Source organism: Macaca nemestrina, chromosome 10, assembly GCF_043159975.1.
Source record: "Macaca nemestrina isolate mMacNem1 chromosome 10, mMacNem.hap1, whole genome shotgun sequence".
NCBI lineage: Eukaryota > Metazoa > Chordata > Mammalia > Primates > Cercopithecidae > Macaca > Macaca nemestrina.
Window position 1 is genome coordinate 121,292,450 of NC_092134.1, and position 15,190 is coordinate 121,307,639.

At 34.9% G+C, this 15,190-nt stretch overlaps 1 protein-coding gene across 4 annotated transcripts in view; it reads right to left on the reverse strand.

Moving 5' to 3' along the window:
• Nucleotides 1-15,190, reverse strand: part of LOC105481259 (phosphodiesterase 3A) — a 312,844-nt gene that overhangs the window by 52,307 nt on the left and 245,347 nt on the right. For all 4 annotated transcript variants that reach the window (XM_011740744.3, XM_071072102.1, XM_071072100.1 and 1 more), the window contains exons 3-5: nucleotides 10,949-11,206; nucleotides 8,252-8,406; nucleotides 2,917-3,032 (exon numbers count right to left, since the gene is read on the reverse strand). In XM_011740744.3, coding sequence (XP_011739046.3) covers nucleotides 2,917-3,032; nucleotides 8,252-8,406; nucleotides 10,949-11,206 — 529 coding nt within the window. The remainder of the gene's footprint in view (nucleotides 1-2,916; nucleotides 3,033-8,251; nucleotides 8,407-10,948; nucleotides 11,207-15,190) is intronic.

Genomic DNA, 15,190 nt, shown 5'->3' on the forward strand with positions numbered 1-15,190 from the left:
GCACTCTTGCTATGGCTGTGGCTCTCATTCCTACCACCGGCCCATGTGGTATCTTATGTGAACATTCCTTTCCTTTTACACTTTGCTCTTTCTTCTAAAGTGCAGTCATACCAACTGGGGATCAGGACACAGGAATATGAGGCTGTTGCATCATTTGCTCTGTTATTTCCAGTGTCTGCCTAATCATAACTTTCAGCTTCTTGATCTTATGTTGGTTATTCAATAATTTTTATGTTATTACTAAACCAAAGAAACAGGGAGAGAAAACCAAATCCTTCTATTATCTTACACCTACCCAAAGTCAGAACCAAAAAAAATCCTAACCTTAAATTATGACAATTTGTCATCCTCATTTGTTTCTAGTATGAAGTCATTAGGACAAAAGAAAGTATTCGGATTCATTGTATGACCTAGAGAAAGCAAATTACTTAACCTTCTTGTTCCTCAGTTTTCTCATGTGAACCCCCTTTCTGAGCTACTCATAGATTCAGAACACTTCAATTTATATTTCATCTCTTGAATTACATATTATTACTGTCTGAAATTTTAGTTCTGTCCTTAAAAAATCTTATAAAAACTATTCACAAATCTGGAAATACTATTATTTATGAATTTAATGTTTGTTTGGATTGACTCATGGTTTTCAGATTTGTTTAACATTTTTATTAGATCCCAAACTTTCTCTTCTTCCGCTTCTTTCTAGAATATATCCATCATAAATTCCTTTAGTAAAGATTTGGCAGATCGTAAAGTTTTGACTTCTTTCAAATTGTCTTTAGTTCGCTCCTATTCTTGTAAGATGAAACTGCCAGGCACAAAACTTTAGGTTATCATATTGTTTCAGAGCTTTGAAGAAAATATTCTACTGTGTTCTGACTCCTAGTATTTCTGACAGTTCTGCTCTCAGCCTGACCGCCTTTCCTGAAAAGGAAATTTGTTTTTTCTCTGGTAGACTTTAGGATTTTTGTGTGTGTGTATCTTTGGTGTTGTGTAGTTTCACTATTTTGTATCTATGTGTGAGTTTCTTTCCATTTACTAGGCTTCTCCTGAGTATTTTTTGTCTTCTATTTGCTACTAAAACTCTGATTACACATATCATGTATATTAGACTCTCTAATTTTTCTGTATCTCCTAAAATCTATTATATTCTCCAATTTTTCATCTGTATTGCTTTCTGGATAACTTCTTCAGATCATTCTCTACCCAGTTTACTAATTCAGTAGTCTACTATGCTATTTAATATTTCCTTGACTACATTTCCAAAAGTTATATTTAGCTGCTCTGCAGTTACGTCTTTTCTCATTGCTATTATTTTTCCTTAAATATGTAAATTTTTGAATTAAATTTTAATTTAAATATTTTCATCCTTTTACAGATCTAGAAAGTTGTATTTTTGTTTCTGTTAACTCAAACTTATGGTGTTTCTTTGTGCAATTAGTGATCCTGGTTGTAAGCTCTATGTTTGAATCTGATCTGATAAAATCTCATGGCCCTTAACTGGTGATGCTTCCCTTCCAAAAGTATCTGTATATATTTTTGTAGGGAGCCAAGGGGCCTTACATACCTAAAACCACTTTAGCGCTCCTTTAAGACTCTTGGGTTTAATGTGGAATTCTCAAATGCAGTTTCTCCACCTTGTTGGAGTCCCAGATGAGTCTTCTTAGTACTGAGCTAATCCGCATTTGTCTTCAGGAATATCTCAATTTAAAAGTATTTGCCTACCTTATCCTACATTGCCTGGCCCTGGTGAAAGCTCAATTTTATTAGCAGGTCATTAATAACTTCTAAGTGGCAAAATTTAATGAACATTTCTAAAGAGCAGAGAGGACCAGATTAGTTGTTGGAAAAGTAGATTAGCTTAATGATCTCTTTTACTGATGTAATTCCAATAAAATGATACAAAAAAGTTATCGAGGCAGAGCACACAATGCTGAGGGACTAGATTCCCATAAAGAGGAGAACCTCAGAAAGGTGAGCCCAAATCTTGTAAACTGTTCTTCCCTTCATAGCACGATTTACTGACTATTGGCATGGAGTAAGAAGTGAAGGATCCAGACAGAGGGGTGCAGCTATTCGGGAGGCAAGCCAGCAGAGCTTTTAGCAATGTCATGAGGCTGATGACATAAAAATTGGAGTTTGGGGTTGCCATGGCAGCCAGAACTTGAATGTTTCATATCTCAGTGGGAAGTGGGCAGTTTTCCTTTTAACCATTTGATGAACTCTTAAACTGCTAAAGGCAGTAGATTAAGAAACTAAGGAAGTTACTGAAAATCTCATTGATATTTTCTGTAATACTGAGAAGTGAAACCGTGATTCCAAAAAGGAAAGGTCAGAGGAAACATCCCAGCTTCTTAATTCGGCTTCTAGGGGAAAGGCAATTCAGAGACAGAATCTCACAAAAACTCCTATTACAGGTTTGGGTGAGCAAGAACCCTGAACAAATGAGGTAGTCTTCCCCAATATCATTTCATGTTCCTATCTAAAGCTTTATTATTCTTAATTTTGATATCTCAATTCCTTATCAGAGTTCACGTGTAGTAAATGAAACACTGCCTTGAAGTCATATATCATACTCCTGAAAAACAATTTTAATAGACACTAAAAAATTGGAATTTCTATCATGAGATGATGCTACCAGAGATGATCCTTGATGGTAAAAGTGATTTCCTGTGCATCTAATTAGTTCAAGATAGGAAATCTGATACAACAACTTTGAAGGAATCTGTATCACATAAGGTAGAAATTTAAATAATTGGTTATTGAGGCTTTAAAAAAAATAACTAATTGGTTATTAGAACAGACAAACCAAACATAACTGAATACAGGGCACCCTCAGAATATTTCAACACTTAAGGTCTGGTTTGCTCTATGACTCCACACTTACAGTATGAACCCTTCTCCAGTTAAGTTACTTACCTGGTCGACTTTGCTTTTTAGCCTTTACATGGTTAGCTGCAGAAATAGCATAGGATGAAGTAAAGGATCTGCTTTTGGTGAGGGTCATCATCACTGGATTATTCCAAGAATCAGGACTAACAGCACCGACAAGAGAGAATTAAAAGAAAATAAAAGAAATTATTCGTCAGTTATTGGGCCAGTCTTGCCAGAACCCAACCATCATTTCTGTAATAGATTTTCCAATCTGAGTATTGGTTCAGGTTCTGTGACAGAACCACTGTACTTCTCAGTGATGAAACAGATTATGTAAAAACAATCTCTGTTGCAGGGATATAGCAGTTACTCATCAACCATACTGGGTTAACAAAGAGGAAAGATAACCTCTTATTATCCAATTAATAAAAATTAAACACCTTCTCACTGTACTCTAAAATTGCATTCCTCACAGATTTTCTAAAAGAGGCTTGCAGATTAACTGGTTAAGATGCAGGTGAATTTACATAAGCTGTAAATGTCATAATGCTTACTTCAGTACTCTATTATTTTTGGTGGATTTGTATTCAAAAACTGAATGACCATGAAATCATTCAAAAATAATTTTTTTTGCATTATTTCCTTGTGACGGAAATGATTAGCAGCAGGCCTTTAGCTTATGATTTCTCTTTACTGGTGATAACCTAGAAAAAAAGTGATTATCTAGTCAAATTCCCTTGTAAAAAGGGAATTTGTAAAAAGGGACATGCCAACAATGGAGCTGATGCTAACCATACTGATGATATGTACTAGGTGAAAGGTAATGCAGAATCTTCATCTAGCAAATGCTTTTACCAGGATGTACTTGGTCTGCCTAGGTTGCTTATTGTAAATAAATGTGGAATTAACAGATTCATGGAAAACTGAGCTAGAGAATGTTATGTAAGTCATGCAATTCATGGGCTATACATTTTGGAGGGTATTCCAAGATAAAATTTCTCTGTATGTGTTGCTCAAAATTTATACACGTTGAATCTGAAATAGACTCCATCCTAACTTGGGAGAGAAGGGAATTTCGAAAGTCGTGTTAGCAATCTTGGACTGCTCCAAGGGAAAAGTGCTTGGTCTATGTTTGCTAACACCTGTGTCCTTTCAAGCACTAGTAAATTTGGTACTGGGTACAATCTATAATTTACATAAATATAATTTGACAATTTGATCTTTTGCCAATCTTAGATTGGCAATGTAACCAAGATGTGCCTGGTCTGTCTGGGTGGCTTATCGTAAAACACCTAAAATCCATAGAATTATGGGCTCCCGGATGCATGGAGATTGCCATATAAGTTTATAATTAATACGGGGGAATTTGGAGAGGTTCCAGAGCTGAAATGGTTCCCTCTGTGCGAGTAATATTATGCATGCATTGCTTAGAACCCTGACTGCTAAATCCAAACCGGAAAATGTGCTAATGTGGAATAAAGGGACTTTCAGAAAATTGCACTAATAGACCTCTCAAAGGAAAGCATACTAAGCATGAGTCTTACTATTGTCTGTATCCTTTGATTACTAGTAAATTCAGCAATGGGTAAGATCTGTAATTTATGTTGAGGTCAGTTTGACACTCTGACAATTCTTATCTCAATTTTTTTTTTTTTTTCCATTTCAGAGAGATTTTTTCTTCAACTATTGACCCAGGTATTTTAAAACTTCATCTTTTCTCCCCACTTCTAATAGCAGTTTTCCATATATGAGGACATTTGAAATGTGGTATGACCTTCAGCAATTATAAAATGCAATTAAGTAAGGCATAAAAATATTTGTTTGACATCCTTCTCAGAAAGCACATCCTACGTATTTCACAAGTTCTTGGTAGTTAGGAAATAATGAGATGAAAGAAACTTTGGATCTGAAACAGATTACAACACTGACTATTTTCTGGTGGTGCTGGTCCCTTTTAATTTACTTTGCTGGATTGACTGACTGATTACTGTGAACAACTATTATATAATGTATATGTGGCCTAAATGTTTGCAGTTCTCATTACATAATACAATGAATAGGTTATTACTTTTACTTTTCTAAGTAGACTTTGTAAAGACAATGCCTTACAGTAACTGAATGTTTTAATATATCAGAAAGATATATTATGAAGGCTATCTCAACAATTTACTATTTTTTCAAATAAAAATATTTAAAATGTGTTCATTTTAAAGTTTGCAAAATACATTAGAGTATCCTTAATAAATGCAGATTTAATGAACTCAAGATAAATAACATCCTAGTCATATCACATTCTTAATACAATAATTGTATTTTACTATTAATACAATAAATCAATGTATTATATTATACATAAATGCATTACAGTTTACAGGTGCTTTCATATATTGCTTTGTGAGACCCTTACAGTTTTCAGCTTTTCATCATTGTTCTTTATTTCCAGATTCCTGTTTAAATTTCATGAATATGAAATATTTGGATTCTGTAAAGGAGAACAGCTTAGGAAAGGCTTTACATGGTTTCCTCATGCTGGCACAGCAGAGGAAAATTATCTATGTGCCTGTGATGGAAGATCTCAATCTTCTTCCCAAAGGTGGTCTTATGCTCTTATTATCCCCATAATGACTCCATTCTAAGTCCTTAAAGTCTGATCAGGTAACTGTCTCTTTTGCCAAGTTTACTGCTTTCTTTTTGCCTGAATATACAGGCAGGGGTCAATTCCAAGGTCAACTTGGAATGATTTAGGGTCTGATGTATTTCAGCTTTTTCTATTTCTCTAAAGCCTATTTTTTAAAGCACCTACTTGTATTCTTCCATCTAATTTACTCCTCCAATTATGTCCAAGCTCCCCTTTTTCCTAATGACTCCTTGTAATTGGGTACAGAGACTCTGGCAGGCTAATGACTTGCCTCTGAGAACACAGTACATTTCTAAGTAGTAGGGCCAAGACCCTTCAGATTCTCAGTCCTGTGTGCTTTCTACCAGACTGTATTTAAAATTACCCAGAGTAAATTATCCAGCTGTAGATATAAAGGAATATAAGTTGTGTTCCTAATTTTTATTTCTCACTCTTATTCTTCTTTTAGAATAAGAGACCCAATAAATGAACAGATATGGGAAGGAATAAATAAAAAGGCTAAAAGGGAAGAAATTTCAGGGCTAAAACTCAAAAGAAGGTTTTAACTTTGATTTATGATCAAGCCAAAACTAGCTGTATTTAGTGGTGGTACTACTGCCACTTACTTATAAATGGTTTTTCCTTAAAGGGATCAAATTCTATTCAGAATGAATTTCCTTTCTTCACAATGATGAAGAAATTATATTGCTTTCAGATTTTACATCAGTACTTTTCACAGGACAGTGAGATTATGAGATAGTATATCAGGCAGTGAGGAAAACGTATACCCAGGCAAGACATGTATGAGTATTTTTAGGAATGAGAGAATGAGAATGAATGGAATCATATGCTACTCCTTATCTCTATTGTAAATATTTGGATGTATCCATTTTACAAAGAAGAATGACAAGATCCTCGGGCGTTAAGTTCTTAAAAGTTCTTGGAACTTTTTTCCTTGTCATGATTTCAATTTAAACCCTCAAGTTCATCTAATTGACTAAGAGAAGAGAAAAGCAGGGGAAATAGGATTTGACTAGAAGTAACAAAGAATAACAGAAAGAAAGACATTTGACAAGGCATGAGTGGATTTTTGATAGTCATTCTATGGGAAGGAAATCATGAAGCACTACCTATGCTATGACAGGAAACAGCAAGGTGCATTGGCAAAATAGGTAGACTCTAATGATACACACTGAAAACGTAATTCATTTTATTAAGCAATAGTTAACAGTAATACTATTAACATTTATCAGTATTTGCTGCTGTAGCAATTGTCAATGATCAATATTTTTAGAGAAAAATATTACCATTGACTTCTAATTTCAAATTTCAAGAAATTTTCATGAAACACTGCATAATCTCTTCTTGTGTTTACAAGTTTTACAAAAGTCCAGGTAATAAGATGGAGTGGAATTTTACTGACATATAAAATACATAATGACATTTGAGTTTGCTTCCAATTCTTTTTTTTTTTTTTTTTTTTTTTGAGATGGAGTCTTGCTGTGTTGCCCAGGCTGGAGTGCAGTGGTGCGATCTGGGCTCACTGCAAGCTCCACCTCCCGGGTTCGTGCCATTCTCCTGCCTCAGTCTCCCAAGTAGCTGGGACTACAGGTGCCCGCCACCACGCCTGGCTAATTTTTGTATTTTTAGTAGAGACGGAGTTTCACCGTGTTGGCCAGGATGGTCTCGATCTCCTGACCCCGTGATCCGCCCACCTCGGCCTCCCAAAGGGCTAGGATTACAGGCGTGAACCACCAAGCCCGGCTGAGTTTGCTTCCAATTCTACAGATTTTTTAGAATACAAATAATATGGAAGAAACCAATTAAAAAATTTTAATCAAAAAAGAGAAGTCAGCAGTCATTAAATTCTTATAATCTGAAATATTTCTATTAGTTTCAGTATGGTGGTTTATGTATATCCCAGACTAAGGATCAGGAGAAAATTACTTCTGATATTGCTATCATGTAATACGACATAAATGTGGATATTTTTCATTCATTAGGTTATTGATAAAACTGATATATGTGCTTTAAAAACCTGAAATCATATGGTAAATGGTCTCACAATTAATGGATTTGAATAAAGTATGATAAGTACAATATTTTTATTCTAAATAGAAAAGGACACAGTATCTCCTTCTAAATGCACTTTCCTTAGCTATTTTCTTCAAAATTCTTTTTACATGTTAATATAACCTTTTCTTTAGTTTTGGTAATTCTGGCTTTTAAGTTGCTTTGAAAAATTGGAATTAATATCCTCAGAAAAGTTTAAATTACCAAATGTTTGCACTTATCTAGGTGTTCTTAGGATGATCTGCTTTTGATTTGCTCTTTTGTCTTTTGTACAAAGCTAAGACAGCTGGTCTTGGGGGAGGCTAGTGACTGGGCTAGGGGCATCTCAGATCAATTGCAAATGTCAAGTTAGACACTTTTGATTTAAGGATCCCAGTATGAATCTCAATGTAGATAAAATTACCTACCTTTGCCCTGGAGCTTAACCCTTCCCCTCTAAGGTCACAATGGCAGAGATCACATCAGGTCATGCTTTCCACTTATATTTAGGGTCACACAACAGATGTTAAACCTAATTATCTGATGTTAACCCCTATAATGCTCTGCATTTAAACCATGTACCCTTTCCATATTCAAAGCTGACCTCCAACCAAATGTAATGGGTTAGCCTTCCTTCTCTTGTAATTTACAACTCATTTTTGGTAAGCAACTTCTCTAAGAGACATTAAACCAGCAGGAGCCGTATGCCACCTGGATGAAGGTGCTTCCTGCAGTTTGATGCTGGTGCTGCGGTCTCTCCGTACTGGTGCAGGCTCCAAGGTAGGTAGACCTGTGGCCGAGGTGGTGGTGGTCCAAGTGGAAGAAACTCGTCTCAACAAGCCAGGGGGCAAACTCCTTCTCAGGCGCTAGGAAAGAGACTTGACTTCATTACCAAGCATATTTTATATCTCTTAAATTTTATGTAACATAATAGAAGGAAATGAGCTTTTCATTAGAAGTGAATTGACTAAATTATATTGGTTGAATATCACCTATCTAAAATTTGAGTGCTCAGAAATTTAATAAAAGATTATCTGGCCAAAATGAACGCATATTATAAAAATCAGCAGCCAGGCGCAGTGGCTCACGCCTGTAATCCCAACTCTTTGGGAGGCCAAGGTGGGTGGATCATCTGAGGTCAGGAGTTTGAGACCAGCTTGAACAACATGGCGAAACCCCATCTACCAAAAATACAAAAATTAGCTTGGTGTGGTAGTGGGTGCCTGTAATCTCAGTTGCTCAGGAGGCTGAGGCAGGAGAATCGTTTGAGCCTGGGAGGCGGAGGTTGCAGTGAGTCGAGATCATACCACTGCACTCCAGCCTGGGTGACAAGAGCAAAACTCTGTCTAAAACAAAAATAATAAATAAATAAATAAATAAATAAATAATCTTTTAGGGTCTCTATTTCAATGCTTATACAAATATGTGATTATAGGAGTGAGTCAATTACCTCTGGGATAATTTTATAGTTATATTTATTCAACAGGATTTATAAACCTATACACACATATTAGTTATTATGAGAAGTTTTTCCTCAAAGGTCACTTGCTTGGGAGCATGAATTAATTTATATCACCTTGCACCACAGTCTATACCCCCAAGTATTATTGACTTTATTATCTTCATTTACAAACAAAAGGAGCTCAGTGTAAGAATGTAAGTCTTTCACAAAATGCACCATTTCTCTTATGATTAATGTAACTTAGACATCAGAGATATGGGTAATGTCATCAGTGTCAACTCCTCTTAATAGGAGACCCTGCTGGCCAACCTGCTGTTCCCCTTCTTATTTCTTCTCCCACCATATCCTAAACAGGACATGTAGCGTCATCTGCACTGAGACAAGAGTCTGGGATCACTAGGATGAGCACCAACCCTCTAAAGTGAGTCTTGACCTTAAAAGTTAAACTAGGGGGTGCGGTGGCTCATGCCTGTAATCCCATGTAAACCTCAGCTACTTTGGGAGGCCGAGGTGGGTGGATCACTTGAGGTCAGGAGTTTGAGACCAGCCTGGCCAACTTGCAGTGAGCCAAAATCGTGCCACTGCACTCTAGTCTGAGCAACAGAGTGAGACTCCATCTAAAAATTTAAAAAAAAAAAAAAAAAAAAAAAAGTTAAACTGAAGGTCTTTTTTCTATAACTTCAGCAACAGTCATAATAGACAGAACCACAACCCACTTTTGTTTGTGGCTAATCACTCCTAATAAACCTACCACACAGGCATAGTTCACAAAGACATTCTGCTCTTCCGAAGAAGGTAAAAAATTTTGAGAAATGAATTATATGTCAACTTGGGATTTAAGAATAGCTCCGACATTAAATAGTTTCCAGTGTCTCTTAAACATCTGAATGTGCATCTTAGAAGGTAATTCAGTTGGAAGAGAAAAAGTCAAACACTCTTAAATACCAGGTTTCTTGCCTTAAATCTGTCTTTGACCTCAGGTCTATTTTGAGACCTGAAGGAACCAGTTAATCTCTCTCTCCATTTCCTTACTGTCATATTATACTTAGGTATATCTTTATAAGGGAATTGCATATTGGAAGGAAACTATGTAAATATGTTATTGACAAAGTTATGAAGATCACATTCCTGAGAGAAGAGACGCACAACAGCAGAAGTACAGGTGTTACTGACTGACCACCAGCTCCAAGGGATAGCTGACTGTCTACTAAATAAGTAACTGTGCTGAATATACCAGAGACCACTGACACTCTGATTTTCTTGTCTTTAATATGCCTTATTTTTAATTAATATTGAGATCTTAATGGGTGAGGATCCTCTTATAATTGACTTTTGTAAAACTCATACCATATATGTCAAAAGAATAAATTTGTGTAATTTCTTCCTTTTACATATAAAATATATGTTTATAGAAATCACTAAGGACATATTTCACTTTAAATAATCTATAATTGACTAAAACTGTTCTGGGTTCAAAACTGATTGTGTATTGGAAAGTCATGAGGGCATTTTGAAGTATATCATTCAAGAAAATCGAAGAGTAAAGAACCTTCAGTTTTAGGAGTCAATGAATTTTAAACAGAATCTGCACTAAAAAGGAGCAAGGATTTCTGTCTTTTTTGTTTTGTTGTTGTTGTTGCAATATCCTTATCACCTTAGAAAAGCATCTGGCATATAGAAGAAAAAACTTCTTGCATGTAACATGAAAGATTAAATAAAAGAGGTAACATAAAAAGATAAATTTTCTATGTATAGAAAACTATCAAGTATAAGGACAGAAGTCTTTATGTTTAAATATTTATTACTTTTGTCACCATGATCAACACATTTTGCCTGAGTCATTGATATTAATCTGCAGATGGAGTTGAGGTGACAGGAAGGAGGCCTAGAAGACAACTAAAAAAAAAATAGTTTAACCCTTTAAGGAGTAGGTCATTACTACCTACCTTTGGAATAGCAAGCTTGTCTTTTTCAGAGCTCTCTTCAGAGTCCGAACAGGTATAGTTTTCACTGAGCGAAGTGACGGGATTCACTCTGGGCTTGTGAATGGCCTGGAAGGTGAGCTGTGTGCTGAGCAAGTTGCTCACGGCTCTCAAGGATGTGCACACGTTTGGTGGAAGAGAAGGGTCTGCCAGGAGGTCGGTAATGAGGCCGTGGGCCTCGCCCATGACGGCGATGTCCACAGTAATACTGGTTCCTGAAGACTGGAACACAAACCAAGACAAGATCAGGTAAGAAAAGGTCTGAATCGGAAGGCACAAAGCATTAATTTGAACTTTTTCACTAAGAAATGAATGGGATGGTTCTTTAGGATTTCAGTACAGTAAAATTCACATCACCTATTTCAAATTCTACTAAAATATGCCCTAGCAGTCATCCTTTTTTGCATTTGCGGCACATTTTTTAATGCTAGAACTCGGGGAGGGATCAAGCATATTTGAAGAAATTAAAAAGATGAACACTACTTTTAAAAGGCAAAAAGTTTCAGAGATCTGGGGGGAAAAAACTTCATATCACTCCTTACGAAGAGCTCAACATTTTACCTGTATGTTCTTTAGGAATTTCACTCCAAAAGCAACATTAATATACCATAAAATGTTATTTTTTATAATATTTTAATGTGACACTTGAACCTGGTGTTTATTCAATGAATATTTTTGCTAATGGTAGTTATTCAACGAATGTTATTAGAGATAGACACGTAAAAAAACTCCATTTGTGTGCTAGTTCACAATCTGTCTCTCTTGTTGTTGGTAAGAACAGAAATTTCAGTTCTGGGATTCTGTGGCACATCTGTCATATTCTGCCAAACTGCCTATCAGAGCAGAGTCATTACTCTGTCCTCACAGCAGAAACAAAGAGCACAAAACACAGAGGCCAGGAAAATACATATAAATACATAAAATAAACTCCAAAGAGAGAAAAAAACAGAAGTATAAAGTTGTACGATTAAAAGAAAATATGAGGGATTATTTTATAATCTTGAAATTACAACATTTAAAAATAATATGAATTCATAAACTGCCAAAGATATTCCTAATGTATCTGACTAAATGAAGATATAAAGTTCTACATAAGAAAATATACCATAAGCAAAGGAAGAAATGGCCTGTGAGAAAATGTTTGCCACACAGAGAAGATAAAACATATCCAAATATAGAGCTTCTAAAATCAATAAAGGATAAAGTTGAAAAAGGAAGTGAATAGACAATTCAAACGAAATGTAAATAACCAATATATATAAAAAGCCTCTTATGTCCCCTATAATTAAACTGCAAATCAATATAATAAAAACAACTTTCACTTACAAAATTGGCAAAACAGTAAAAGATTTGTAACACCAAGCATTAGTAACGGTTTGCATAAATGAGTAGTGAAGAAAAACAATCCAAAATATTTGGCAGGAAACTTTGCTAAGCCTATCAATTTGTAGCTTAAATGTATGTATCCTATGATCCAGCAAAACAACATACACATCTGGTCAAAAGAAATACTTCTACAAATATCTAAACATATAAAAACAATAACACAACGGGTATAGCAGTGCTCTGGCAACGACAACCAAAGAATGTAACCCCAAGATGCATATAAGTAGATAATTGATCTTTTAAAATTGTCATTATATCTGTATTATAAACTTGTATATCTTTGTTTAAAAGATGTGGGTAGATTCATAAATTATTGTCTAGAAAATATTGTTCAGTGGGTGGAAAAGTATGTTGTAGAAAAAGTGAATATATATTATTCTTGTAATTAGAAAAGTATCATAATTATAACACCTAACATCCATAAAGATATCTAGTCTTGCAATACCTATAAGTAATGAATAAATGACTCTGTAAAATTCTCATACAGAAAAGTTATGTCTTTTACTGCTAAAATTACAATAACTATAATAATAATGGTAAAGTTGATATTTATTACCCACAAGTCTACAAAGTATTAATAGGTACTATAATTACTTTCACTTTCATTAGACACAAATAATTTGCCAAAATCAGACAGGTTGAAAGTGGAAATATCAGGCTGCAATCAAAAATAGCTTGATTCCACAGCTCAAGAGTTGAACCAGCATGGTGGGAAAAAAAAAAAAAAAAAAAAAAACAAACAAAACAACAACAACAAAAAAAACCCAGAAAATCTTAATTTTATGTGCTTAAATATGTCTGTAATTACTTAATGCATAATTTAATAATAGTGCCCATGTTCTCTGATCACAGGCATAAATATCTCTTATGAACCATTATGAAAATTTAAGTGAAATATTAATAATTTTAGGATATATAGTCATGCATATGTCATATTTGTGCCTGCGGGTTAATTTTATTTTTCTGAGCTAAAAGGAGAATTTTACTTTCCTTATCTTAAAAATAACTTGTATTGTGTAACCTTGAGGCTTACAACATGATGGTATGTGATGTGTACAGATAGTCCAATGGTTACTATAGCGAGACCGATTAACATACCCAGCATCTCACATAGTATTTTTGTGACAAGAGCAGCTGAAATCTCCTTATTAAAAAGAATCTGTAATACAATACAATTTTGTTAACTGTAGTCCTCATGTACATTAGATTCCCTAGACTTACTCATCCTATACATCTGCTACTTCATATCCTTTGTCCTACATCTCCCCATTTCCTGCCCCTTCCCCTGACTCTGCCCACGGTAACCACTGTTTTATTCTCTCTCTCTGAATATTTGACCTTTTTTTAAAAAATTAAGATTCTACATGTAAGTGAGATCATGTAATATTTTTCTGTGTCTGGTTCATCTTACTTAGCATAATGTCCTTTAGGTCCATCTATGCTATGGCAAATGGCAGGATCTCCTTCCTTTTTAAAGGGTGAATGATATCCCATTGTATGTATATACATGTGTGTGCCTATAGACATACCACGTTTTCTTCATCCATTCATTCAGGGACGGATGCTTATGGTGTTTCCATATCTTGGCTATTGTGAATAATGCAATGGACATGAGGGTGCAGATATCTTTATGAGGTGGTGATTTTATCTTATTTGGATCATATAGTTCTATTTTCAATTTTCTTAAGAACCGTTATACTATTTTCCATAACGGCTATACCCATCTACATTTCTAACAGCAGTGTTCTAGAGTTCCCTTTTCTCCACACTCTTGCCAACATTTGTTATATCTTGTCTTTTTGATAAGAGGAGTGAAGTGATATCTTACAGTGGTTTTAATTTCCATTTCCTGATGCTTAGTGATGTTAAACACTTTTCCATACATATATGTCGGCCACTTTCATGTCTTCTTTGGAGAAATGTCTGTTCATGTCCTTTGCCCACTTTTTAATCAGGTTGTTTTCTCCCTATTGTTTTATAAGAGTTATTTATAAAGTTTGGATATTAATTCCTTATCAGATATATGCTTTGCACATATTTTTTCCCAGTCTATCAGTTGCCTTTTCATTTTGTTGATTGTTTCTGTTCCTGTGCAGAAGCTTTTTAGTTTGATGTGGTCCCATGTACTTATTTTATCTCTTTTGGCCTGGGATTTTGGTGTGTTATCCAAAAAATCACTGCCAAGGTCAAGGTCCAAGAGCTTTCCCCCTATGTTCTCTTCTAGAAGTTTCATGGTTTCAGGTGTTACATTTTGGTCTTTACCTATTTTGAGTTGATTTTTGTGTGTGGTGTAAGATAAACATACGATTTCATTCTTTTGCATGTAGAAATCCAACTGTCTCAGCACCTTTTTCGAAGAGATTACTCTTTCCACCTGTCTCCTCCTAGCACTCTTGTGTAAAATTACTTGAGCATGTATGTTTGAATTTACTTCTGGGCTCTCTATTCTGTTCTATTGGTGTAGGTTTCTGTTGTTAGGCTAGTAGCATACTATTTTGATTACTATAGATTTGTAATATAGTTTTAAATCAGAAAGTGTAATGCCTTCTACCATTTTCCCCTCAGTACTGCTTTGGCTATTTGGGGTTTTTTTTGTGGTTTCATACAAATTTTACGATTATATTTTTCTATTTCGTGAAGATGCCACTGGGATGTTGATAGTTATTGCATTAAATTTCTGTATTTCTTTGGGTAGTATAAATATTTTAACAATACTTCTGATCGAGTAATGGAATATTTTTCTATATATTTGTGTCTTCAATTTTTTTCACCAATGTTTTACAATTTTCAGTGTACAAATCTTTCACCTCCATGGTTAAA